Source organism: Eschrichtius robustus, chromosome 3 (genome assembly GCF_028021215.1).
Source record: "Eschrichtius robustus isolate mEscRob2 chromosome 3, mEscRob2.pri, whole genome shotgun sequence".
NCBI lineage: Eukaryota > Metazoa > Chordata > Mammalia > Artiodactyla > Eschrichtiidae > Eschrichtius > Eschrichtius robustus.
In genome coordinates this window covers 46,472,296-46,496,123 of record NC_090826.1, presented here as the reverse complement: position 1 = coordinate 46,496,123, position 23,828 = coordinate 46,472,296, and the positions used below count along the sequence as shown (strand labels likewise).

The window sequence follows — 23,828 nt, the reverse complement described above, 5'->3', positions numbered from 1 at the left end:
TTTTATCCCAGGGTGGGCACAAGTACTCGAGTACTTGTACTCAAAATACAAACGCTCCTCAAAGGCTTGATTTACTCAACCACCCCACAGACTGTTATCAAGCATCTTGTATAAGCAAGGCCTCATCCTAGACGGTCAAATTCAGGCAAGAGTCATGACAAGTTGTTTTTATTTTAAAAAGTCACTGTATAATAAAAATGCTACAAAACCCAGAATAAATATCTTCAAGTTACAAAAGCAAAACAGAGATCTAGAAAAACTACTTGCTGTAAAAAGGCAACAGAGAGTTGTTGACAAACAGACCAAAAAGATAAATGCGTGCTTGTTTGCTTGGGTGGGGCTGGGGATAGGGGAGCTCAAGGAGGGAGAGTTGCACCTCCCCCTTCTCCTTTTCCCCCTGCATCCCTGCATCCCTCCAAAGGCCTCTCCACTCAGGTCCCTGTGAATCGGCCAGTACCTTTTGCCCAGTTTTCTGTCCTTGCTCACAGGGCTACCCCAGGTCTGTGTTCCCTAATGAGCCTCGGTTATTATAAAGATGGGGGGCCCAACCTGGTGCAGTAAAAAGAGCCTTGGCTTTAGGGACAAATCCGGGTTTATACCCTGGCACCACCTCACTTCTTGGCTGTGTGAATGGTGGGCACCCACCCCCCATCTCTGGTTCCCAGTTTCCTCCTGAAGTGGGGATGACACTGTGTACTGTGCAGGGTAGGAGCGAGGACTGGGTGAGAGGTTGGATGGAGCACGTGGCCCTCCGCTGGGAACTGAAGAGTCAGCCCTGGGGTGATGTCCCCCTGCAGGCTGATGCCAGGTGGACTGCAAAGCCGGGACCAGGCCAGGTGAGGGCAGCTGGGAGAAACAAAGGCACGGCCCCGTGATCACCTGGGACACATCTGGCTGCATCCGTCATGCCGCTGGTGGGTACAAGAGCTAGGAATTTTGTCAACAAGCTGTCTTCAGGAGGTGAGTCGTAACAGCAGGACTGGGAGGGCCCGTGGAGATCACCAAACTGATGGAGATCTCTCTAAAAGAGCAAGGACTTGAACCAAGGAATCTTGGCAGCTGACCCTGGGCTCATGCTTCCAGCCTCAACATCCTCATCTATCCAGTGGGTATGAATATAGGCCCTGCCTTTCCCCCAGGGCTACTCTGAAACTCTGTGAGAAGGTGGGTGGAGAAGCCCTTTGGACACTTTGAAATGCTGACCACATCTGGGGAAGCGTCACCCCTCATCAGTGCCACCCTGCACCCCCAGAGGCATGGAAAACTGATCTCCCACTAATTCGGGAGCCCAACGGGGCATCCCTAAAGCAGGCAGGAGGTGAGGGGCCATCTCCACCTTCCACTTCCCCTGACCAATATTTGGCCCCTTCCAGCCCTCAAGCGCCTCCCTGCCTACCCACAGGAGGATGACCACCTCCTGCATGGAGGCCTGAGGACTGACTGACTGCTCAATAAAAGTAATTCTACCCACAGTGTTGGCATCTTGGGAGCAGCTGGCAGGAAGCTGAGCACAGCCTGACCAGCGTTAACGGTGGCATGTGGACCCAGCCCCACAGCGAGGGAGGGGCTGCCCGGCACCTGCAGCCCTACTCACTCAGCCTCCCATGCAGCTCAGGCCTGGGAAGGGGTGATCCAGGCCGAGAGCTGGGGTTCTCCCAGGTGGAGAGCCAGCGCACCCCGAGTGCCAGCGCGAGAGCTCCAGAAGCAAGAGGTATCCTCTTCCCTGGGGTCCAGGCTGAGGAAGGGGGAAGGAGGAACCACTTCAAAGCCCAGCCAAGGCCTGGGACCACGGCCCCCAGGCCCTGGCCCCTTCCCCATGCACGCGTCCTGGGCAGGGCGGTCACTGGGCCTCCTGGGGGGCCTGCTCCCCTGAGGGCCGGCTCCGGCAGCAGATGGCGACGGCTACGGCGGCCTCCTCGCCCGTCCTGCCTCCTGCTCCGATGTCCCGGCCCCTCACCACACACGTGTTGTCCACCGCGTAGGCCCCCAGGGTGGGGCAGGCCCCGGGGAGGGTCCCGCAGCCGGTCAGTGTCCAGCCTCCCTCGCAGGCCACGGTGACCTGCCAGGGCCAGGGGACGAAAGAAAGCGCACGTGTGGCCCGGCACACTGTGAGCCAGGCCGGGAGGGCACAGGCCGAAGTCTGCCACGCCAACACGGACTCCTGGTCTTCCCCCGACACCACGCTCCCCACAGCCCTCCCCATCCCGGCCAGCGGCAAAGCAAAGCCTGGGATGCCCCCTCCGCGGCTCCCACCACACCGTCCCTCAGGTCTGCGGGCTCCTCCTTCAGGCCCTAGCGTCCTCCACGCTCCTGCCCTGGCTGAGCCCCCGCCCCCGGGCCTGGACAGTCGCCGTAGCTGTCCACCTGCCTATAGCAGGCCTCCCTGCTTCTGCCCCCTTCCCTGCAGTCTTCGTGGCACAGCGGCCAGAACGAACCCCGCTCACACCCAGGTCAGATACCCGTTCCCCTCCCCACACCCCAGGCTCAGAACCCTGAGTGGCTCCCAGCTCACTCGCGCAAAAACCAAAGTCCTTACTGTGGCCCTCAGGCCCCACCTGAACCCTGTCTCTGGTTCCCTGCCTCACTCGGTTCCCACCTCACTGGCCCTCTGGCTGTTCCTGGTGCTCCTTTGCCGCGGCTGTTCCCTCTGCCTGGAACACTGTTCCCTGTCACGTCCCCCACCTTCTTAGTGAGGCCTCGCCTGAACTCCCCCTCCCCATTCTCTTCCCTGCCTTACTTTTCTCCACAGCAACTTCTAAGTACTCTGTAATATTACTCATTCGTTTACTGTCATCCCACTAGAAAAGACGCCCCAGGAGAACTTGTCAGGTTTGTATCTCCACCGCCTGGAATGGTGCCTGGAATGCCAGAGGCCTCAATACATGCTGAGCAAGTGGACCTGAGACAGCCCTTGCCCTCGAGAAATGCAGCGTCCAGACCACAATCACTACAGACTTGCTCTTAAAAACCTCTTCTGAGGCAGGAGAGTGGACTCCCCAGGGCTTCCTTTTAAGAAGCTCCCTGTGGCTTTTAAAAGGAGACTTATAGAGAAGCCGTAGGGAGGTTGCGGTCTGCACTGGCAGTTTCTGAGGGCCTCTCACGCCCCAGTCCCCCAGCGTGCCTCCCCTCTCTGCAAGCCCTTCCTCACCTCGCTGGCCCCGCTAGCCACCCCTCCACCTGCAGCGCTCAGCTCAGGTGTCCCGTCCTCTGGGTCATGGCTGAGTCATCCTCCCAGCAGATGTGTTAAGTGGATTAATCAGCGAATGTGTGTGACTGCTTTTCTTATGCCATATTTACACATACTCTTCCGAAGGGGGGGAAGCATGCCCCAACAGCAAATCTTACTAAGCTGGACAAAAGCAAAAACTGGCCCAGCGACACACACACATACACACACACACACACACACACACACACAGGTGCCGTCCACACAGCTGCAAAAGCTGCTGACAGCACCCACCCCACAAGCCACTCCCCAGATATGTGAGGGTATGGTGGTGACACAAACACCCAGAAAAGCTGCACAGGATGGACACGTGCCACCCCACGCGGCGTCCGGCGCACGTCCCGATCCCCCGAGCCCCTTCACCTTCTCTGCAGGGCCCGGGATCCCGTGCTCCCTGACTTTGCACTCCAGACCCGGCGCGTGACAGCAGGAAGCGTGGATGCTGGCCTCCTTGTGGCCCACACACTGGTCTGGCTGACCCCGTGGCCTCAGCACAGGCCGCCTGGGGGTGCCAAGGTCCTCCACCTCCCAGTGGGAGCTGCAGCCTGGGAAAGAGGAGGGCCGGCTCAAACACCTGGACGCTAAGGGACCCTCTGTCTCTCCTCCCCACCCCATTCAGTCTCCATCTTTTTAGGGTCTGAGTCTGGAGCTGGGAAACCCAGAAACAAGTCTTGGCAGGAAAAAGGCACTACTAGCCTGAGCGACAGGGCTCTTGGGTTCTCAGCTCAACCTTGCTGCTGGCCTGCTGTGTGACCTTAGGAAAGCCATACAACCTCTCTGGGCCTCAGTGTCTCAGGGAAAACATCATCTCCTCTCCACCCCGACATGGGGAGGGGGCTCCAAGGCCTGAGATGCTAGACCAGCAAATAGTATTCCTCCCCATAACCCAGCCACCCAGGCAGAAGTTCAGGGGTGAGCTTGATGTCTCTCTGGGAGACATGGGCCTCCCTCCAGAGCTTGGGAGTCAGGCACACCCCCCTGGCTACGAGACCTCAGAGAGTGTTCCTAGGCTATAGCAAGCCTCAGTTTCCCTCTGCAAAATGAAAAGGGAGGCTGCAAGGGTGAAGTGAGGACATGCACGAGGAGCCCAGCACAGCGTCTGGCACCGGGCAAGGGCTCTGCACGTGTTAGGGTCATGGTCACTGGAATGCCCGTGTTAGCTGCATGGCCTTGGGGAAGTCACTCGGCATGTCAGGGTGCATTTCCCTTCGCTGTAAAGTGGGACTCTTTTGGATGTGCTTCGTAGGTAGTGGGTTCTATGACTCCGATGTCTTCGAACTGGCATGTGCCCTGGAGTTCATCTGCTGGGCGTTCCCAAAGGGGCGAGCCATCAGAACACGGTGGACTTCCCACCAAGCCAGGACCCCAATAAGATGGCAGGTGGCCTGCTGGACCTGTCCCAGCCTCTCCACCTGACTGGGCTCATCTTTCCCCTGCAGAGCCAGCTCCTAACTCGTCACTCGCCCTTGTCACCCTCCTTCTCCTCCTCTAACTTCAGTGGCTCCCCAGTACATACTCGATGAAGAATCAACTCCTGAGCCAGTTATTCCAGGCCCGCTACCTGCCCTCTCCCCAAACGCTCCCCAGGACATCCCATGCACCCTCCAAGCAGGACAGCTCAGCCCCCTCCTGATTTGAGGGGCACCATCCCTGGATCCCCCACAAGGTCCCCATCTGCGACTTCCTGCTACCTACCCAGGGCATGTTTTTGACACAAGGTAGCCCATCCACAGTTACCTATATCAGAGAATGGATTTTAAAGCAATGGGTGATAACCAGGATAGCTAGCACTTATGTTGTCCTGGCACCAAGCTAAATGCTTAGCACCCGTTATCCTCATTCTATTGCTGAGGCACCTGAGGCACAGAGAAGTTAAGTAACTTGCATAGGTCACACAGCTGACGACTGGCAGAGCCAGGATTAAACCAAGGTCAGCTCCACTTTCAGAGCCACTCCCTAAACTGCCCCTCATGCAATGCGCTGCCTGTGGGGAAATGCCTATGATGCCTCAGGCCTGGTGCTCTAGGCGTTACTCATTTCATAGCAACCCAGTGAAGCAGGAACTGCCGCCACCCCTCTCAGGGAGGAGGAGGCTGAGACGGAGACAGAAGAGGTGCCTTCCCAGGGTCACAGGGATGGAAAGGGTAGCACTGGCCTTCACACCAGGCCATCGGGCTCCAACGTGGGGCCAGCCGGGTGGGGGCAGGTGCACCAGGAGCCAGAGACGTCTCCTCACCCCAGGGTGGGCCCAGCCGCCTACCTGTGAGGACGTGGCCCGGCTGGGGGCAGCGGGCCTGGGTCTGCACTCCGGCCCCAGCTGGCAGAGCCGTGTGGACACGGCAGTTGGCCCGGGGCAGCAGGCAGCACCTGGCAACGGCGTAGACACCCTCACCCCCAAATGCGTTGTGGGCAAGGCAGACGCGCCTGCCCCCTCGGGCCTGAGAGCCAAAGACAGAAACAGGAACCTGCTTTAGAAAAGGCTTCAAAACACAGGATCAGGGGGCTGGAAGGAGCTGACTTGGGCACCTGGTCCCAACCCCTTGAAACGTCTCCAATGGCCTCGCGAGGGGCCAGCCAGCCCCTGAGGACAAGGAGCTCACTTCCACCCAAGGCAGATCGTTCCACAGATGGGCAGTTCTGAGTGTTATAAAGTTCTTCTGGACGCTGAGAGTGACTTCAAAATGCAGATACGGGGAAATCTAAGACCCCAGAGCAAGGACCTGGCCTGCTCAGCCCTGCCCCACTCTCAGCCTCTCGCACGTGCACTCACACGCAGGAGGCTGCAGAGTCAAGCACACTCCCAGACACCGGCTCCCAGACAGAAACGCCTGCCCGCCCCTTGTCCTCCTGGCCTAGGCACTGCCCTTCCACCAAAACACTGCGGCCAGATGGCATCTGTGCCAGGCTCTGCAGCCTTCCCATCAAGTCCCCTCTTTCGCTGCTTTGAGAAGATTTCTCAACTGCCAGAACCATGGAACATCTGAGTGAAAAGGGCCCTGGAGACCACTGCATCCAGAGGCAGCGAATCCCTGGCACACGTCTGGCCCTCCCCTCCCCCGAGGCAGTGAATCCCTGGCACACACTCGGCCCTCCCCTCCCCCGAGGCGGGCACGGGAATCCATCCATTCTCATCCTGCAGAGTCTCCCGGGAACCCTCAGTGTTCCTCCCTCCTGCAGCACCCAAACCGCGTGACTGAGATATGCCCCATTCGGCTTTAACTTGCAGACGGGCACTGGAGTTCAGAGGAGGAAGGGGCTCCAGCAGATCTGGGCCTGGAAGCGAGAACCCCACTTCACGCTCCGACGGGAGGGTACAGGTCACCTCAATGCGCTCGCCCCGCCGCTTCCCGCTCCTGGAGAAGCTAGAGCAGCCCAGCAGCTCCTCGGGGGCAGCGCAGCGGGCCTCGGCCGTGGCCATCCGCGTGGGCCCCGAGTGCGCCGACCACACGGTCCTGCAGAACAGCTGCCCACCTGCAACGAGGCCCTGGGGTGAGGAGGGGTGGCTGGGGAGGGGGGCCTCCGTCAGGGCTCTGCTCACAGAGGGCTCCAGATCTTTGGCTCCTGGTGGGGGAGAGGGGCCTTAAAGAACGTGATCCATTTTCCCATTAAAACAGGTCATGAAAGGCCTTGCAAAGCCCTTCCGGAGCCCGTCCTGCTCAATCTCCCCCAGTGTCTAGGAGCCGGTGGCCGAATCCTCCCTCCACAGATGAGGGAGGGACAAGATTGCCCAGGCCACACAGATGCCCTGAGACCTCCCAAGCCCCAGTCTGGATTCTGCCCGCCCTGCCATCCTGCTGACCTGCTCCATAGGTGCTGGGGGGTAGGGTAGCCACCAGGTTGGGGGTCAGCACCCGCTGGTCCTCGGGGAACCAGGCCTCATTGATGACGTCTTTGGCAGAGAAACGGATCAGCCTCTGCCTCAGCTCAGCCAGGGTGAGCTCCGGCTCAGCGGTCAGCATCCTAGCCACGATGCCTGGTCGTGGGGCAGGCGGTGAGAGATGGTGGTGGCCTGGCCCTCCTTCCCAACCTGGGACTCCTCTCCTGGTGCGCACGTGAGCGCGCACACACACACAGACACACCAAGCTGTTCTTTAGAAGTTAAACCACCTGCAATCCCGTGCTAAAAGATGGCCAGAGCAAGACGTACATCCTGCTCTCACACCTCCGAGCCTTGGCAATAGCTGTTTTGTTTGCCAGGTAAACTCTTATTCATCCACCAAACCCCAGATGAAATGTCCCTCCTCCAGGAAGTTTTCCCTGACCCTTAGCCTGGTCAGGCACCTCTCCCTTCCACACAGCCCTGGCTACTCCGTTTGCGCACCTGCCTCCCCCATCAGACTGAGCGTCCTTGAGGGCACCATCAGTCTGTCTCATCTTTACTCCCCCATACCCAACACAGAGCCTGGCACACGTGGTCCTGGTGCAGACCCTGCCTGCCAAAGGGGCTGTCAGAATCATGATGGCTGAGGCGGTGGGGCAGCTACTCACCAGCCACATGGGCGGCAGCCTGTGACGTCCCACTCTGTGATGTGAAGCAGGTGCTGCAGTCACTGGAGGCACCAATGATGTCGTCCCCTGGGGCAAAGAGGTCCACGCAGCGGCCAAAGTTGGTCCCCAGGACCCCCAGGGTCACCGGCTGGTCCTGGGCATTGGTGGCCCCAACAGTAATGACCTGGAGAGGTGAGGGAGTGGATGGCAGAGAGGGGAGCCAAGGAGAGGATGTAGGGAGACTGAGACCTTGCCAACTGGGCTGGCCAACTCCTATATACCTGTTTGGCCCATTCAAATATCCCCTCCTGAGGGAAATCTGACTCTCCAGGCAGAACTCTGGCACTCTCTGCCCCACCCGGCCCTGGTGCTGCCCTCTGTCCCTACCACATGCCAGGCACCATTCCCGAAGTCCCCAAGGTGCTTCCATTCTAGGGAGGGACCCAGACAGTAAACAAACAGTAAACAATGCAACACATTAGGTGGTTATAAGTGCTAAGGAGAAAAGCAGAGCCGGCAAGGTGGAAAAGACCTGCTGGGTTTTGTCTGCTTTATGCGATTTTAAATTCGGCAGCCAGGGAAGGTTATCCATCAGTGTCAGGCTGACATGTGTGCCCCCCACCTGCCCCCTGACCCCAACACACCTCCCCCCAGACTGTGATGTCCTTGAAGTGGGACGAGATTCCTTCCCCTTGGTCCCCCCCGTGCCCACACCGCCAGTAGGTGCCCTCGCACGTTAGAGGAAAGGACGGGCGTTGGACCTACTGGGTCAACCTCTTAAGCTGAGAAGCGTCATCTCTGTGCTCATGTAGCTCCCCTGGGACACACCTGGACCCTCAATGCAGGGCCTCAGGGGGCCTTCGGGGGTGGGGGCGGGGAGGTGGACAGTGAGGAGGCCCTGGGATACTGGCAGGAGAGTGATGCGGGCAAAGCCCCTGGGCCCTTACCGAGTGGACCGGGAGAGGGAGCAGAGGGAGGCCGGGAGAAAGCGGAGGGAGCTCTGGTGTCAATCCAGGGGACAGCAGATGGCCGGAGGCGATGGGATGGATTGGGGATAAGGGGCCGGGGGAGTCACGGAGGGAGAGGGGCCAGGGCGTGGGGCTGGAGCTGCACTGTGGGAGGGGACAGTTGAGGCTGGTGCTGTTCACAGACTGGGATGGTGAAGGTTCAAGCCCCTCCCCTGCCCAGGCTCGGCCCTGGCAGTCTCCGACACGTCCTTCCAAAGCCAGGCCAGTTCAGGAGCACACCCCATGAAGCCCCCAGGGGCCCACCTGCCACCTTCCCCTCCCTTCGGGAGCACCCACCTCGGGAGCTGAGGCCGGGGAATAGAGACAAGCGTCATCCCTGAAGTTGCCCGCAGCGGCCACCAGCACTGCCCCCGTCCCGACCAGGTGCTGGCAGGCGGCGTTGAGGGTCGGGCTGTACCCACCCGCCAGGGGCAGCAGCACTACCAACCGCCCTGCCGGCTGGGCCAGCTGGCTTTTCCGAATAAACTCCAGGCCTGAGAAGACAAAGCTAAGGTCACCCATGGGGAGGAACGCTCCCCCTCCCCACCCCCGCCCCCAAGGCCCCCGTGAGGGTTAATTTTACATGTCGACTTGGCGAGGCTACGGGTGTTTGCTCAGACATAGGTCTAAGTGTTGCTGTGAAAGTACTTTGTGGATGTGATTAATGTTTACATCAGTACTTTGAGTAAAGCAGATTACCCTCCATAATGGGGGTGGGCCTCGTCCAATCAGTTGAAGGTCTTGAGAGAAAAGATGGAGGTCCCCCAAGGAGGAAGGAAACCTGTGTGTACACTGCCTTCAGACTCAAGATGGTGGCATCAACTCCTGCCAGAATTTCCAGCCTGCCAGCCTGCCCTGCAGATTTCAGCCAGCCCCACAATATGTGAGCCAATTCCTTAAGATAAATCGCCCACTATGTGGTATATGTATGTATTTATAAATATAAATATACACACACATCCTATTGGTTCTGTGTCTCTGGACAACCCTGACTAGTACACATGGGAAGCATGTTAACAACAGCAGCACTTATAAAACCAGCCAACTCCCGAGCACTTATACGCACCAGGCTCCTTCTAAGTGCCTGACTATGGGAATTTACACAATCCTCACAGTAACCTTACTATTATTTTCCCTTTCCAGGAAACTGAGGCACCAAGAGGATGAGTAAGATTCTCAGAGGAACAGGAGGGGCCCCCTTTGCCCTGCCTCTGACCTTCACAAGCCTCGTTGCCATCCTCTGAGGGCTGGTGTACAGTAATCGTTCCCCACCCCACACACACACACACACACACACACACACACACACACACACACTCCAGTGAGTCCTCACTGCCCACTCGCAGCTGTGGGCCCTGCCCTCCCACGTGTGAAAGGGGACACTGCTGCTGGGACTGTGTCGAGGATCAAAAGACTCCTCGCCCTGGAGCTGGAGTGGGGTGGGGTGGGGGGGACTTGATAACCCTGCCCCCGCAGGGGGTGTCATGCCTTGACCCCGGCTGCACTCCCCCGCCCCAGAGCCGAGTGTGCAGCCTGGAGCCCAGGCCCAGTGGAGACCTGGGTTCTAACACCAGCTCTGGCCCCCATGTGCCAGGGGACCAGGAGCTGACAGCTTCTCCTCTCAGGCTCCGGCTCCTGCTCCGTCAGATGGGGGTGTGGCCGGCTGACCTCTCAGAACCTTCTGGATCTGGGCCTCTGGGAGGTCCCCGGGGCTGCAGCAGAGGTGGGAGTTGGGGTCCCATAGCCAGGCTCCTCTTAGGAGGAGACAGCTGCCCCTCACAACAGGAGGGGCAGAGCGGAAGTAGGAGTGGAGGTGAAAAATAAGCACGATTACAGCTGCCATTTATCAACCACCTGCTGTATATACGTTTCTGTGCTCGGACTTGACACACTTTACCTCAACAATCTGCTGACAGAGGAGACCGGCGGTGACCACGAAAGTAAAAGCTACTGTTCGTGGAGCCCCTGCTCTGCTCCAGGTAATGTGCTAGGGGCCCTTCCCAAAGCGGGGACCTCTTCTTCCCCTGGAAACCCTCCAAGCCTAGGGTGCCAGGCCTGTGGAAGGCCTTTCAGGGCACAAGCGGGCCTCCCCTCCTCTGCACACTGACCTTTGGGAATTGGCCTGCTGAGCTGAGGTCAGTGGATAAAGGGGTGGGACAGGAAGGAAGGGTCACCTGATAAGGCAGGGGATTATTGATTCTTGCCTTTAAAACCGAACATCAAAACCTGTGTTCTAGGGCTTCCCTGGTGGCACAGTGGTTAAGAATCCTCCTGCCAATGCAGGGAACACAGGTTCAAGCCCTGGTCCGGGAAGATCCCATATGCCGCGGAGCAACTAAGCCCACGTGCCACAACTACTGAGCCTGTGTTCTAGAGCCCGCGAGCCACAACTACTGAGCCTGCGAGCTGCAACTATTGATCCCGAGTGCCACAACTACTGAAGCCCGTGCGCCTAGAGCCCATGCTCTGCAACAAGAGAAGCCACCGCAATGAGAAGCCAGGCATCACAATGAAGAATAACCCCCACTCGTGGCAACTAGAGAAAGCTCACGCGCAGCAATGAAGACCCAATGCAGCCAAAAATTAATAAAGTAATTAAACAAACAAACAAAAATCTGTGCACTAAACTGCAAAGAATCAGGGCAGAGCTCACTCACCAAGCACAAGGCAGGCACCACCAGCCCTTCAAAAAGGCCTATGGCTGCCTCTGCCAGCTCAGAGGCCAGCGTCTGACACAGGGGTCTGGGCGCTTGCAGTGGAGGTCAAACTCAGAGCCGGCACCTTCCCCAGCGAGGTCACTGGCTCTGGCTGTGTGGCCCTGGGCAAGTCACTTCCCCTCTCTGGGCTGATTTTCTCAACTGTTTTAACAGGCTCACACTACCACCCTCAGGGTATGGAGTACAAAGTCCTTTGCTCAAGGTCTGGCCACAGGAGGGACTCAGTAAGGGAGAATTCCCACCCTCTTCTCTGTCCACAGGCCTCCCAGGGTCCTAGCTCTAAGCTGGACCTTGCCAGAGGTGACTGGATGGAGAAAGCTGCAAGAGTCTGGAAAAAGTCTCTGCCAGTTTCTCTACCAGGTCTACCCAACCAGGGCTCCAATCAGTCATGAGAAGGAGTGAGTCCCCCGGTGTTAAGTAGAAGATGGAGAAAGTTTGCTTAGATCACCTCGAGGGTACATCCAAATCCAAAGTAACATGACAAAAGACGCAACTATTTTAAAAGATTTGGAAAGGGGAGCAGTGTGAAACTGTAGAAAGACCACTAACTAGGGGTCAAAGCTGCAGGACCTGCCTGGGCTGAGCCCTGCCCCTCTCTGGGCCTCAGTTTCTCCATCGGCACTCATGACCCCTGGGGGCCCTGCCCACTCTGACACTCTGGGACTCTGCCTCTGGGGCAGAGGCTGCCTTGGTCTCCTCGGTCAGGAGTCAGTTCTCCCTGGGCTGAAGCCCCGTCCCATGCCAGGTCTGGATGCAGAGACCAGCACATCCGGAGCCATCACTCACCTGTGAGTGTGCTGCTCACCGTGCCCTTCCCTTGGCAGTTGAGCACACGCAGGCTGCGCAGGCTGGCGCCCTTGGCCACGCCGGCATCCCGGCCACTGACCACCCCAGCCAAGTGGGTGCCATGGCTGTCACACTTGTTCGCCTGCTCGACCAATACAAGACCCGAGTGAGAAAGCTCATCCACCCTGTAATAATATCAGTGAGTGACCGGACAGACGTCCCCACCCACAACTGATGGCAGGGCAGGGGCAGTGACAGCTGGGGAGGCCAGCAGGGGTGCAGCTGTGGCACTCCGGGGGTGGCATCACCTCCAGGTCGGGGATGAGGGACGGGGGCAGCCCTCCCGCCTGAGGGACATGCTCACCTGTCTGTGGAAGCGTGTCCCATCCTCCTCGGGCACGTTCTCGAAGTCAGTGACTACCACCCTGCCCTCAATTTCCCGGTGGCCACTTTGGATACTGGTGTCTAAGAGATATACCTCCACCAGGCCACCTCCAGCTTTCCAAGGTGAGGTTTGTTCGAAAGGAAAGAATAACAATGAGGTTAACGTAATAGTTAACACATATAAATTGTTTACCATGTCTCAGGCACTGCTCTAAGCACCTTACATATGTCAACTCAGAAAATCCTCTCCAGGTACATACTTTTATATCTTTATATCACAAACAAGGAATGTGAGGCACAGAGAGGGTAAGTAACTGTCCACGGTCACACAGCTGGTGATGGTGGAACCAGCAAGAGAACCAAGTAGTCTGGCTCCATAATATTAATATTAATATGAAATAACAATGTGAACACTCAAAACTAATAAATACAATGGAAAAAACTATGCCAAGTAGGGACTTAAAATTTAAGTAGGGACTTAAAATTTTTCACAGCTCCCCAAACCTGAGACCACAGAATTTAAAGAGAGAACAGGATTTGACAAGTAAAAGGAGAATAACAGGCCTGTATGGCCGTCTGAGCAGGTCCGCTCATTTCACAGAGAGGAAACTGAGGCTCAAGGAGGATGCGTGGATCTGGGCCTCCTGGATCCAAACCCATGCTTTCTCCACTCCACCAGCTGCCAGGACGGCTCAACGGTGGCTGGTTCCAACTGACACAAGTTACAGGCTCAGAGAAAACAGCAGTATTGGAATTTCTCCAAAAGCCTACCACCTACACTTCATCATTTCTAGTTGGGTCAGTTCAGATTCTCCAGGAGGCAGGCACCAAGATGAGACGAGACCTGCAGGGGACTTCCTGGGGAGATGCCTACACGGGACAAAGGTGGAGGGGGCAGGAGGAAGCAGGGAGAACCTGCAGGTGTGACACCTGTGGAAGGAGAGGAAGGAGAGGGTCAAGTAGGCAGAGCCCCAGACTGCAGCACTGCTCTCGGAAGCCTCAGAGGCCTTGTCTCCGTCCTCGTACCCCCATGCAAGGTGGGACCGCTGTTGTCCCATGTCGCAGAGGGGAAAAGGGGCCTCAAGAGGAGTTATCACTAAGGGCAAAGGGACCTGCGAGTGGCCTCTTACAGCCTCTGATTCAGTGCAGGGAGCTCTGGCAGGTGGGCGCCCAGTCCTCCTGCATCCCTCCGGAGCAGGGAGCTTTCTCTCTCCCACAGGACAGCCCCTGCCATGCCTAGAAGCTCGGAAGGCAGCCAAGTTCTCCTTCTCATCTCTGCCCAGGAGGCCCCTGACCCTGACCCTCTTGCCACTTCCCCGCAGGCCACACCCCTTTCTGCCTCAGGGCCTCTGTCCTTGTTCGTTTCTCTGCTTGGACATGCTCCCCCTGGTGGGGCTAATGATACCCACTGCAGGGCTTGGCTGAGTGTCACTTCCTCCAGGAAGCCTTTCCTGACTCCATGCTCACAGCTGTCTAGACTCCTTCGTAGCTCCTACCCCATCCAGACTACCTGGTGTCATGTAGCTATCTGTGTAAGGATTAGCCTTCTTCATGCACTAGAAGCTCTGGTGGGGGGCGGGGTGGGGGGCGCGGGCAGAGACCAAGTCCATCTTGTTGGTCTTTGTGTCCCCAGCACCTAGCACAGTGCCTGGAGCACAGTGGCTACTAGAGAACTTACTGTGGCATGGAAGGAGAGGAGGGGGAGGGCTGAAATGACAGCACTCTCACTCTATACCAGACACGGATGGAGGCTCGCTACAGCATAAAGAGCATTAACCCCAACACAGCCCCCCAGATAGGACTGTCATCACCTCCCGTTTTTGCAGAGGAACCTGAGGCTCATTCAAGCTCACGCAGCTTGAAAATGCTGAAGTCTGGGTTTGAGCATGGCAGTTGGCTCCAGAGCCTGTGCTCGTCAGCCCTTTGTCAGGTGGCCTCTCTGTGAAGGAAGGGTCTGCTCCTGGCCGGGTGCGCCACTCTCCACTCACATGCATGGTGCCCACTCTGCCCCACTCCGACCCAACAGCCCCCGGGGGGCCTCGTCCAGCCAAGCCCTTCTGTGACTCCTGATGGACTCCACATTCCTGTCTTCCATCCCCACCACCTCTCACAGCCACTGGGAGCAGGAGGAGGGTAAGGCAATCCATGGGCATCCCAGTGGGGAAGGAAAGGATCGCACGTCTGCTTCTGGCCTGGGGGAGGGCAGTGGGTCCAACGGTCACCCCAAAAAACGTATGTCCACATTCTAACCCCTAGGACCTATGATCATGACCTTATCTGGCAAAAAGGTCTTTGCAGATGTGATTAAGTTAATGACCTCCAAATGAAATCATCCTGGGTTATCCCGATGGGCCTTAAATCCATTGATGTGTCCTCATAAAAAAACAGAAGAGGAGAGATACACGGAGAAGATCATATGAAGGAGGTATGGACAGGAGTGATGCAGCCATAGCCAAGGAACGCTGCAGTCACCAGAAGCTGGAAGGGGCAAGGGAAGATGTTCCCCTAGAGCCTTTGGGAGGAGCTCGGCCCACTGACACTTTTATTTCCGACTGGAGAGTACATTTCTATTGTTTTAAGCCACCGGGTTTGTGGTACTTTGTTAGGGCAGCCCTAGGAAACTAATTTAGGGGCTGTGGCCTTCTCTCTCTCCTGCTTGGCTTGGGGTCCCCCGGAACCCCCTGCACAGCATTCCCTCCCCATTCCCCATACTAGCCGGCTCCAGGAGGTCCCTGAGGCACAGACGTGGAAGGTGGGGTCTCTAGGGTCTCTGCCTAGAGAGGAGCAGCCTGGGGTGGGGAGAGGCAGGCTCTTCCTGCCAAGGGCACCCCCTCCCTGGCCACAGGCTGCCCAGACTGGTCAGCACACCCTGCCTGACCAGGCCCCGCACCTCTGCCGCTGTCAACTCTGGGGTGATGAGCCACACTTCCTACTAATCTCCCATCCTGGCCGCGAGCCCTGGGAGGCCCCAGGTCTACCGTCTGTCACGATGACAGCAACTCAGAACCCGCCTAGCCTTTCAGTTCCCAAAGCATTTGCACATCCTTCACCTCACTGGAGCCTCACTACGCCCTGTGAGGACAGGATGGGGTTACTGTGCCCATTTTACAGATGAGGAAGGGGAGGATCAGAGAGGGAAACGGCTTCCCGAGACCCCACGTGAACCAGCAAAGGGCGGAGGCTGAACTCACCCCCAGGTCTGGCTGAGTCCCGGAGCACCACTGCGTTGTCTTTCCGCTGAGCTCCAGACCTCATGCTGTGGCTCCTCAGACTCCACACGGCCCAACCACAGCCCCTGATCTCCCCAAACCAGCTGTCCTTCCCTTCTTCCCCAGCTCAATAAATGGCACCTCCACCCACCTACAAGGCCCTGCCCAAACCCAGGCCGCTTTCCTTGGCCTCTCCTCCTCCTCCTGGCCAGGCCACCCCACGCAGAGGGAAGAGTGGGAGGAGAGGCCTGGAGGGGACACACAGAGTAGCCCACGCAGGGAACCCCAGGAAGCCTAGCGATGCTGAAGGGAGGCGGAGCAGGGCAAGGCGGGAGACCAGAGACCAGGTGGGGGCGTGGCAAACAGGGCTTATCTGTCCCGTTATGGGGTCCAGTCCTGTCCTCAAGGCACTGGGATCACCCAGACCTGTGCGCCTTAGGGGATGTCAAGGTCAGGATTACCCTCTCCCCACCTGAGTGCAGCCTGATGGGCCAAATGGCAAGAAAAGGCAAACACGAACTTTTAGAAGGTGGGAGAGGGGCTCATTTTAAAAAAAAGACTTCTGCACTGTACCTGGGGCAGAAGGAAGGCAGGGCATGGGGGCTGGATTGGGTGGAATGGGACAGAAAAGGGGTCAGCGGAGTGTACTGAGCTCTAACGCCCCTGGGAGGTGAGGACCGTCGGCAGGGAGGAGAGAGCGGCACGTGGCCTCAGCTCGGATGGAGAGGCGCAGGGAGCATGGGGCCCTTACTAGGAGCGTGGTGTTCGTCCGCCTGGCGCCGCGCAGAGAGAATCCGCTCCAGGTTCCACGGGATGCTCTGGGCAAAGACGAAGGAGTCCTCCTCGATGTACTGGACGTGGGGCAACGTCAGGGCCTGCAGAAGGCAGAGAGGTGGGGCTCGGCTTCAAAAGCCATTTGGCTGACAGTCGCCATAGCCACAGCCCTTAACCCACCTGATCAAGCCTGTCCCGAGTCACACACCAGTCACACACCTGTCCCCTCCTGGTGTGTGGTTTCCTCGCTCAGGTTGGGGGGCTCAGCACCCGCCAGCACGGAGGATGCCTTTTAGGAAGGATTCTGAATTTGACATGCCATCTGGGGAGCCAGGCAGTGCCCAGGCCCCGGGGAAGGCTGGACCTGGACTCCATGCCCAAATCATGATGCCCTCACTGGCCATTCTGTTTCCCCCAGATCCGTTCCCGCCGTTCTCCACCCTGCAAGGAGTTGGGAGGCTGACCCTGCAGACTGCAGCACCCAGGCCTCCTTGCAGTGACTTCTGGCTGGGATCAGCCAGAGGGAGGCCCAGCAGGAGTTTTGGGGGATGAGAGGGTGTCTTCACTCCCTCTCTGTTTTGGTGCAAGCTTCCCACAGTGGCTGCATCCTTTGGTGACCACGGGTCCCCCGGGGCAGCCCCTGCTCCACAGCTCCAGCTCCCACCTGGCAGAGAAGACACTATTCCCTCTCCTCGCCCATCAACTTGTCACGGCAACTCATCCCTGGGTGCCTCAGTGTCCCTGTGGGCTTCCTTAACCTGTCCACACCTCCGTGAGTTTCTGTGCTTAGCATCTACTTAAATACTTGACGATCTCATTTAGTCCTTAAAGAACCGTTCCTATTTTCATGCCAGCTTACAGGTAGGGGACTGAGACTCAGGGGGTGAAGAAAATTGCCCAAGGTTAGACAAACTAGTAAGGGTACGTGAACCCAGGCTGGCGCGATGCCAAAGCCCAGCTCTTGAGGGCACATGTCTGTGGCCTGCAGCTCAGCAGTGTCTCCCCTCTGAGAAGCTGCCTGGCCTTCGGGGCTCATGCGTGCCATCTGGCTCTGTGGGCATCTGATTCCTTCCCCCGCACTGTGCTGGGCATATCATCCCCCAGTTAACTGACTGGCCATCACTTCTCAGTCTCTCTTTCTGAACTGTGAGCTCAAGGGAAAGGGCTGGTGGTCCATCCTCATGTCTGTAGCACATAGTAGGTGCTCATTAAATATGTGATGAGCAGACTGATTGAAGGCCTTAACCTGATGCTTCCCCTATTAGACTAAGGGATTGGACCCTGTCTAATCCATGTCATTGTCCCCACAGGACTTAACACACTGTAGTTGTTCAGCCACCGTATGCTGAATGGAATGAAACTATGCAGTAGTAGTACAGTGGAGCGAGGAGGCCTGGGCCTAAATTCCCGTTCTGCCAGTTATGTGTTGTGTGACCTCGGGCAAGACCCTGTCCCGCTCTGGGTCTCAGTGTCTGCAGGAGGCTATGAAGCACCCCAGCCACGCGGAGAATCAGTGTGAAAATGGGAACCATGTGTTCTCATCAAGTTAGGAGGACAGGGGAGGGGGGCGGGTTGGGAGGAAGGGAGCAGAGGCTAAAACAAGGAAAGGGTTGTTTTTTTTGTTTTGGTTTTTTTTTAAAGGTGCATTTGCCAAATTCTCTTCTGCCTTTTTTTTTTTTTTAATTATTTATTTATTTATTTATTTATTTATTTATTTGGCTGTGTTGGGTCTTCGTTTCTGCGCGAGGGCTTCCCCCAGTTGCGGCAAGCGGGGGCCACTCTTCATTGCGGTGCATGGGCCTCTCACTATCGTGGCCCCTCCCGTTGCGGAGCACAGGCTCCAGACGCGCAGGCTTAGTAGCCGTGGCCCACGGGCCTAGCCGCTCTGCGGCATGTGGGATCCTCCCAGACCAGAGCTCGAACCCGTGTCCCCTGTACTAGCAGGCAGATTCTCAACCACTGTGCCACCAGGGAAGCCCTCTTCTGCCTTTTTATTAAAGCTACAAATCTTACATCCCTCAACTCGCTTCAAGTGGAGCCCCCTTTCGCAGGGAACCTCACCAGGAAAGGTTTTTAAGATATGCATTTAAAGCACTAGGGCCAGGATGAGGAGAAGGGAGGCCAGAAGTCCTCAACTACCCATGTCTGTTCTGCCCCTGCACCAAAGAGGTGACATCAGGGTCGGGCTGGAGGGGGAACAGCCTCCCTGTCCTACAGGAGGAACCTTCTGAATAGCATCAGTTTCAAAGGAATTTTGGATCCTTGAGTCATGTTTTTATAAAATGACTCTGGCCCCACTAATGTCATAGGGCCTTGTTCCTGTAGGGTTCTCATAGGCAGCAAGTTCACCAACGCAAAGACAGCTAGAAGACAGACCACTGGGTCTGATCCCAGCTCTGCCTCTGGCTGTCTGTGTGGTCCCTTCTGAACCTTGGTCTCCTCATCTTTCAGATGAAGATGAAGTACCATTGAGGTATGGCCAGGCTTGAAGGGCATCCCGTACTGAAGGCCAGGAGCCACTGTGCTTGGTACTCAGTAAGCGCTCTGTGAACATTTGCTGCCTCCTGATGGTCAGCCAAGGGCACACCCAGGACAGTCCCCTGTGTGCATGCGGCAGCCCAGCCCTTTCTGGAAGTAGTGCCCCGCCCAGAGACGGAGCTCACCAGCTCCAGCAGGTCGCCGCTCATCTTCACCAGGAAGCCGGGGAGAAGGTCGTGGAAGACGTGCAGGATCTTGGTGAGGTAGCCACGGTGGGCGGCCTGGGTCTGCAGGCGGCGGGCGGTGCGCTCCGTCTGCGAGCGGTGGGTCTCTTCCTTCAGCACCACCATGTAGGTGCCTGGCAACCTCCAGGCGTCCTGGCCCCCAGCGAGGAGGAGTGACATGATGACATTAAAAAAAGAAGAAGGATGCTATGAGTGCTTCATCCACCTATGTTTACAAGTTAGAATTACAGCAAAAGAAACTCCATAGAGTATAGGAAGTATAAAGAGAAGTCACCAAATTAGGACCCCCAAACCACACAGAAGCCAACTATTAGTATTAACCTAACATATACCACACTTTCAAACTCGACAGTCAGGCAAAAACGGGAACCACGGGCCACAGTCAACACCAGGTTCTCCTCTGCACCTGCACCTAGTTCTCTGTGGGGCCGACCAAGGCCTGGCCACCCTTGGAGGCCCTGCCTGAAGGCCACTTCCTCCCGAAGACCTTCTTAATTACACCTCCCTTCCCCGTGTCTCAATTTGAAATAATCACTTCCTCCCGGTTCTAGTACCTCCCTGACCCCCTCCGGCGGCAGTCCAAAAACATGGCCTGAATCCCAACCTCAATATTTACTGGCTGTGTGGCCATGGGCAAGTCACTCAACCTCTCTGAACCTCAGATATCTCCTCTGTGGTGTGGGGAACATAATACCTAGGGCACAGGCCTGCTGGGAAGGCTAAGAGATGTAGTTGTGTAAAGCACCTAGCAAACAGAAGGGATGATTGAGTGAGCAAAGGCAACACTTCTCACATGGGATAAAAGACTCAAGGCCATGGTCTACAGGAGCAGATTTGTTTGCTCTTATCTCTTATCTGCTCCCACTGCTCTCAAACAGACACACCTGTGCTCAAGAACCTTCAGTGGCTCCCCATAGCCTGACAAAGTCCAAACTCCATGCTCCCCCTTGGTTCCCGCTGCAACCTACCTCTGTAGTCTAATCTCCCACATCTCTGTACGTGCACCAGAGTAGAATACAGTCTACAACCCTTTATCCAACATCTTAGGGTCAAATGGGTTTCAAGATTCAGAACTTATTTGGACTTTAGAAAGGTAGTAATAGGCAATCAGGGTGCTCAGAGGCGTCTGGAGCAGCATACTGTAATCTATGCAGCGAAATATAGGAATATAAATATTTACATCAGTGGGATAAATTATAAATAACCTCATGTCAGTTCAGGTCAGGTTACCACCAAATAAATTACAAGAAACCTTTTGGGTTTCAGAACACTTTACATTTCAGAAGGCAGATAAGGAACTGTGCACATGTGCTCCCTAGTCTCCACCTCTGGCTTTCCCAGGTCTGAGCTTTTGTTCATGCTACCCCCTTCACCTAGAATAAAATTCCCCTGCCACTTTTATTTAAACTCCTATTTATGCTTCAAAGGCCCATCTAAAATGCCCTCAGCTAAATGAAAATCTAATGAATTGGGAGGACACTTTGTGCACTGGAAGTAGACTTGCCCTAGAAGCCTAGTTCTAATGCATTGGTGGGTGAAACCCCTCTCTCTGGGTGTCAGTTTCTCATGAATAAAATAAAAGGATTGGTCTAAAATCTTTCTCTGCCTGCCAAAAATATTTTCATTATAAATTCAATCTCTACAAAATATCCATTGAAGGAATGAATAAATGAACTTCTGGAGGTTCTTGTTCCAAACTTCCGCTGGGGAAGAAATACCCTCAAGTGCCTGGTTTAAGTGGTTGTCTGGCTTCTGCTTACTCACCTCTCAGGATGGGGTATTCACTACTTCTAAAATAGTTATTTGGGGGCAGTGGTGACTTGAAACGCCCTTTCTCATCCTTGTCACAACCCATCAACATCCTTCTAGAAGGTGAAAGGCTCAGGGAACAAGGAAGAAGGAGCTAGGAGCTGAGTAAACTTCACTCTTCTGTGGGAGCCAGACTGAAGAAGAGAGGTCCCTCCCCTCCTGCCACTAACACAGGACACAGGCAACACTAAGGGTCTGACACCCCTCTGCACCCAGCACACTCAGGCAGAGGAGCTGGGGAAGAAGCGCAGGCCAGATGTCCATTAGCCTAGAACTTCCCCTCTGCCCCAGGAGCTGCAGTTTGGAGCAAAAAGGGCATCACCGGGAGGTCGCACTGCAGCCAGGTAAATAGCTACCTCCTACAGTGCTCTCTTCACCGGCTCACATGGTGGGGAGGTCACTCACGTGGGCAACAGAGCCCCTTTCCCTTCATTCCTCCATCTGCCCAGCACTGACTCTTCACAACAAACCCTCGGGAAGGACTGTCACCTCCCTTCTAAAGATAAGGAAAATGGAGGCTCGGAGGTTAAGTGACTTGCCAAGCACCACTCAGCTAGTGAGTGATGGAGCCAGGATTCAACCCCAGAGCTGACTCCAAGCCCGGTAGCAGGACCTCAGTTGAGCCCTGGGAAGGTTAAAATTGGAGGGAAGCAGCAGTCCCAACCCTGGGCAGGAACTCCCATAGCCCAGTGGCCAGGTGCTGGCCTTGATGTTCACGAAACTCGCCCCACCCACTCTGGGCAGGCGTGGGTGGGCTGCGGCTACCAGGCTCCTTCCTTCCCGAGAGCACCAACAAGCCCTTCCCAGACGAGCCCAAGGACCCCAACGGGCCTGGAGAATAACTCCGCCCCTTCCCCTTCAGTTTTGTTCTTTTCTTCAGCTGAAAAAGATGCAATACTAGAATGTGAGTTTTGTGGCATGAAGAAATTGCCTCCCGCCACTATCATTCATTCGCCTTCTCTCCCGCTCCACCCCGGTCACAGCAGCGCCGTCTCGTCCCAAGACCCCCAAGCCCACCCCCTCCCACACTCCCCACACACACTCTGCACTACCCAGATTTCCCGATCCGCGTCAGGACGCATAATAATATCTCCTCTCTGCCCGGGGCCGTTCTAAGCACGTTTCGGGCATTAGCGCCTTGACCCACCCGAGCCTCAGTGGTGAGGCACGTCCAGGATCCGAGCAGGCGAGCCTGGAGGTGCTCTGCTCGTCCTAGCTGGCGCCTACCAGTCTCCGAGCCCCGCGCACCTTTCCCCCGCAGAGCGCACCCCAAAGAGCCGCCGTGCGCGTTCTCCCCGCCACCGCGCCCGCAGTCCCCAAGATCCGCGCCAAGCCCGTCCTCGGGTGAGCAGAGGCCCCCCACCCCCAGTGACTTTCACTCCAGCCCCTCCCTTCCGGGGTGGGGGGTGGGGCGCTGAGGCCAGAGAGGATATGGCCACCGCCCGGGTCCCCGCGCGGGTTCGCCCCCGCCTCCCACCGCGGCGTCCGCACCTTTGCGCAGCGGTGGAAGGTGGCGGTGGCCACGTTCTGGGCCGTGTCAGCCGAGCTGTCCTCCTCCGACCGGAAGGCGAGCACCAGCTCCTCGTAGTCGCCGTCTTCGTCCTCCTGCGCGCGGGCGCCCGCGGGTCCCAGCAGCAGCAGCAGGAGCAGCAGCAGCGGCGGCCACCACGGCCGCCGGGAGCTGCCCGTACCCATCGTGGGGACAGGAGAGGTTTGCGTCGGGCGGGGAGACCCGGGGGCAGCGCGCGGGCCAGGCCCGCAGCGCCTGTGCCTCGCGGCGGGGAGCTCGATGCGAGCACGGGACTCGGGCCCCGGCGGGGACGCGCGCTGGGCCGGGCTCTAGGCCTCCGGCTTGGGGGCTGCGCCGAGGCGACGCTTGCCGGCCCCGGGCCGTCTCACTGCCTGGCTCGGACCCGGCCTGAGCCTCAGCCCGCCTGCAGCCGCGCGCGCCTCGACGCCGCGGGAGAAACCTTCCAGGGTGTGGGTGCGCGACGCCCAGGGTCCGGGAGATCACGCCACCTGAGCCCTATCGGATGATCCTACCTGATTAAATATTAACGGAGCCCCCGGACTGAAGGATCGGGTTTCGGCCTCGTTCCCCCTCCCCCTCCCCACCCCCACCCCCAAACGGCGTCAGATTACGCTCAGAGAGAGGACAAAATCCCAAATCTTAATTGGGCTGGAAGGCTGTTCCCGCGCTCCCGAGACGCCTTCTCCCCGCCCCTCAACCCGAGCCCTGCGAGCTGTGCCAGGCACCAAGTTCGGCTGAGCCCACCTCGTCAAGCGTTTCTGGGCTCTGCCTTGGCACTGGCCAGCCACCCTCCTCGCCTACCCCCTGAACGATGTTAAACCACTCCGTCCGGGTCCTCCTCCTCGCCGCCGCCGCCGCCGCCAGTGACTGCGGACCCCTCGCTGACCCCAGCCCCCAAGTCTTTCCGCAGGTCTGAGCGTGCCATCCTTCTAAACTCAGCCCCGACCCTTCTCGGGCCTCTGCCCCTTGTGCACCCGGCACACCCACCTCACCAACTCGCCACCCCTTGAAGTCCTGTTGCTTTTGACTTCCAGCCAGCGCTAATCAAACATTTCAAGGGATTTATTCTACAAATATTTCTGTTTTTAATCTGCAGAGATATCATACGTGTACATTCAAGAATTCCATTGTAGGGACTTCCCTGGAGGTCCAGTGGTTAAGACTGCGCCTTCCA

The 23,828-nt window shown here is 57.2% G+C and overlaps 1 protein-coding gene across 2 annotated transcripts; it reads right to left on the bottom strand.

Annotated features, from left to right (window-relative positions):
- Positions 1 to 152: 152 nt before the first annotated feature.
- Positions 153 to 23,217, bottom strand: PCSK9 (proprotein convertase subtilisin/kexin type 9). 2 transcript variants are annotated; one of them, XM_068539963.1, is made up of 12 exons: positions 22,615 to 23,217; positions 19,255 to 19,446; positions 16,569 to 16,692; positions 12,589 to 12,722; positions 12,225 to 12,366; positions 9,019 to 9,215; positions 7,715 to 7,898; positions 7,026 to 7,199; positions 6,549 to 6,697; positions 5,487 to 5,664; positions 3,590 to 3,771; positions 153 to 2,059 (listed from the first exon to the last, which is right to left on the bottom strand). In XM_068539963.1, the coding sequence occupies exons 1-12, from the start codon at positions 22,816 to 22,818 to the stop codon at positions 1,841 to 1,843; spliced, it is 2,079 nt and encodes a 692-aa protein (XP_068396064.1). In that variant the 5' UTR covers positions 22,819 to 23,217; the 3' UTR covers positions 153 to 1,840. The 2 variants fall into 2 exon arrangements, with proteins under 2 accessions (XP_068396064.1, XP_068396065.1); XM_068539964.1 differs by lacking the exon at positions 7,026 to 7,199.
- Positions 23,218 to 23,828: the final 611 nt, after the last annotated feature.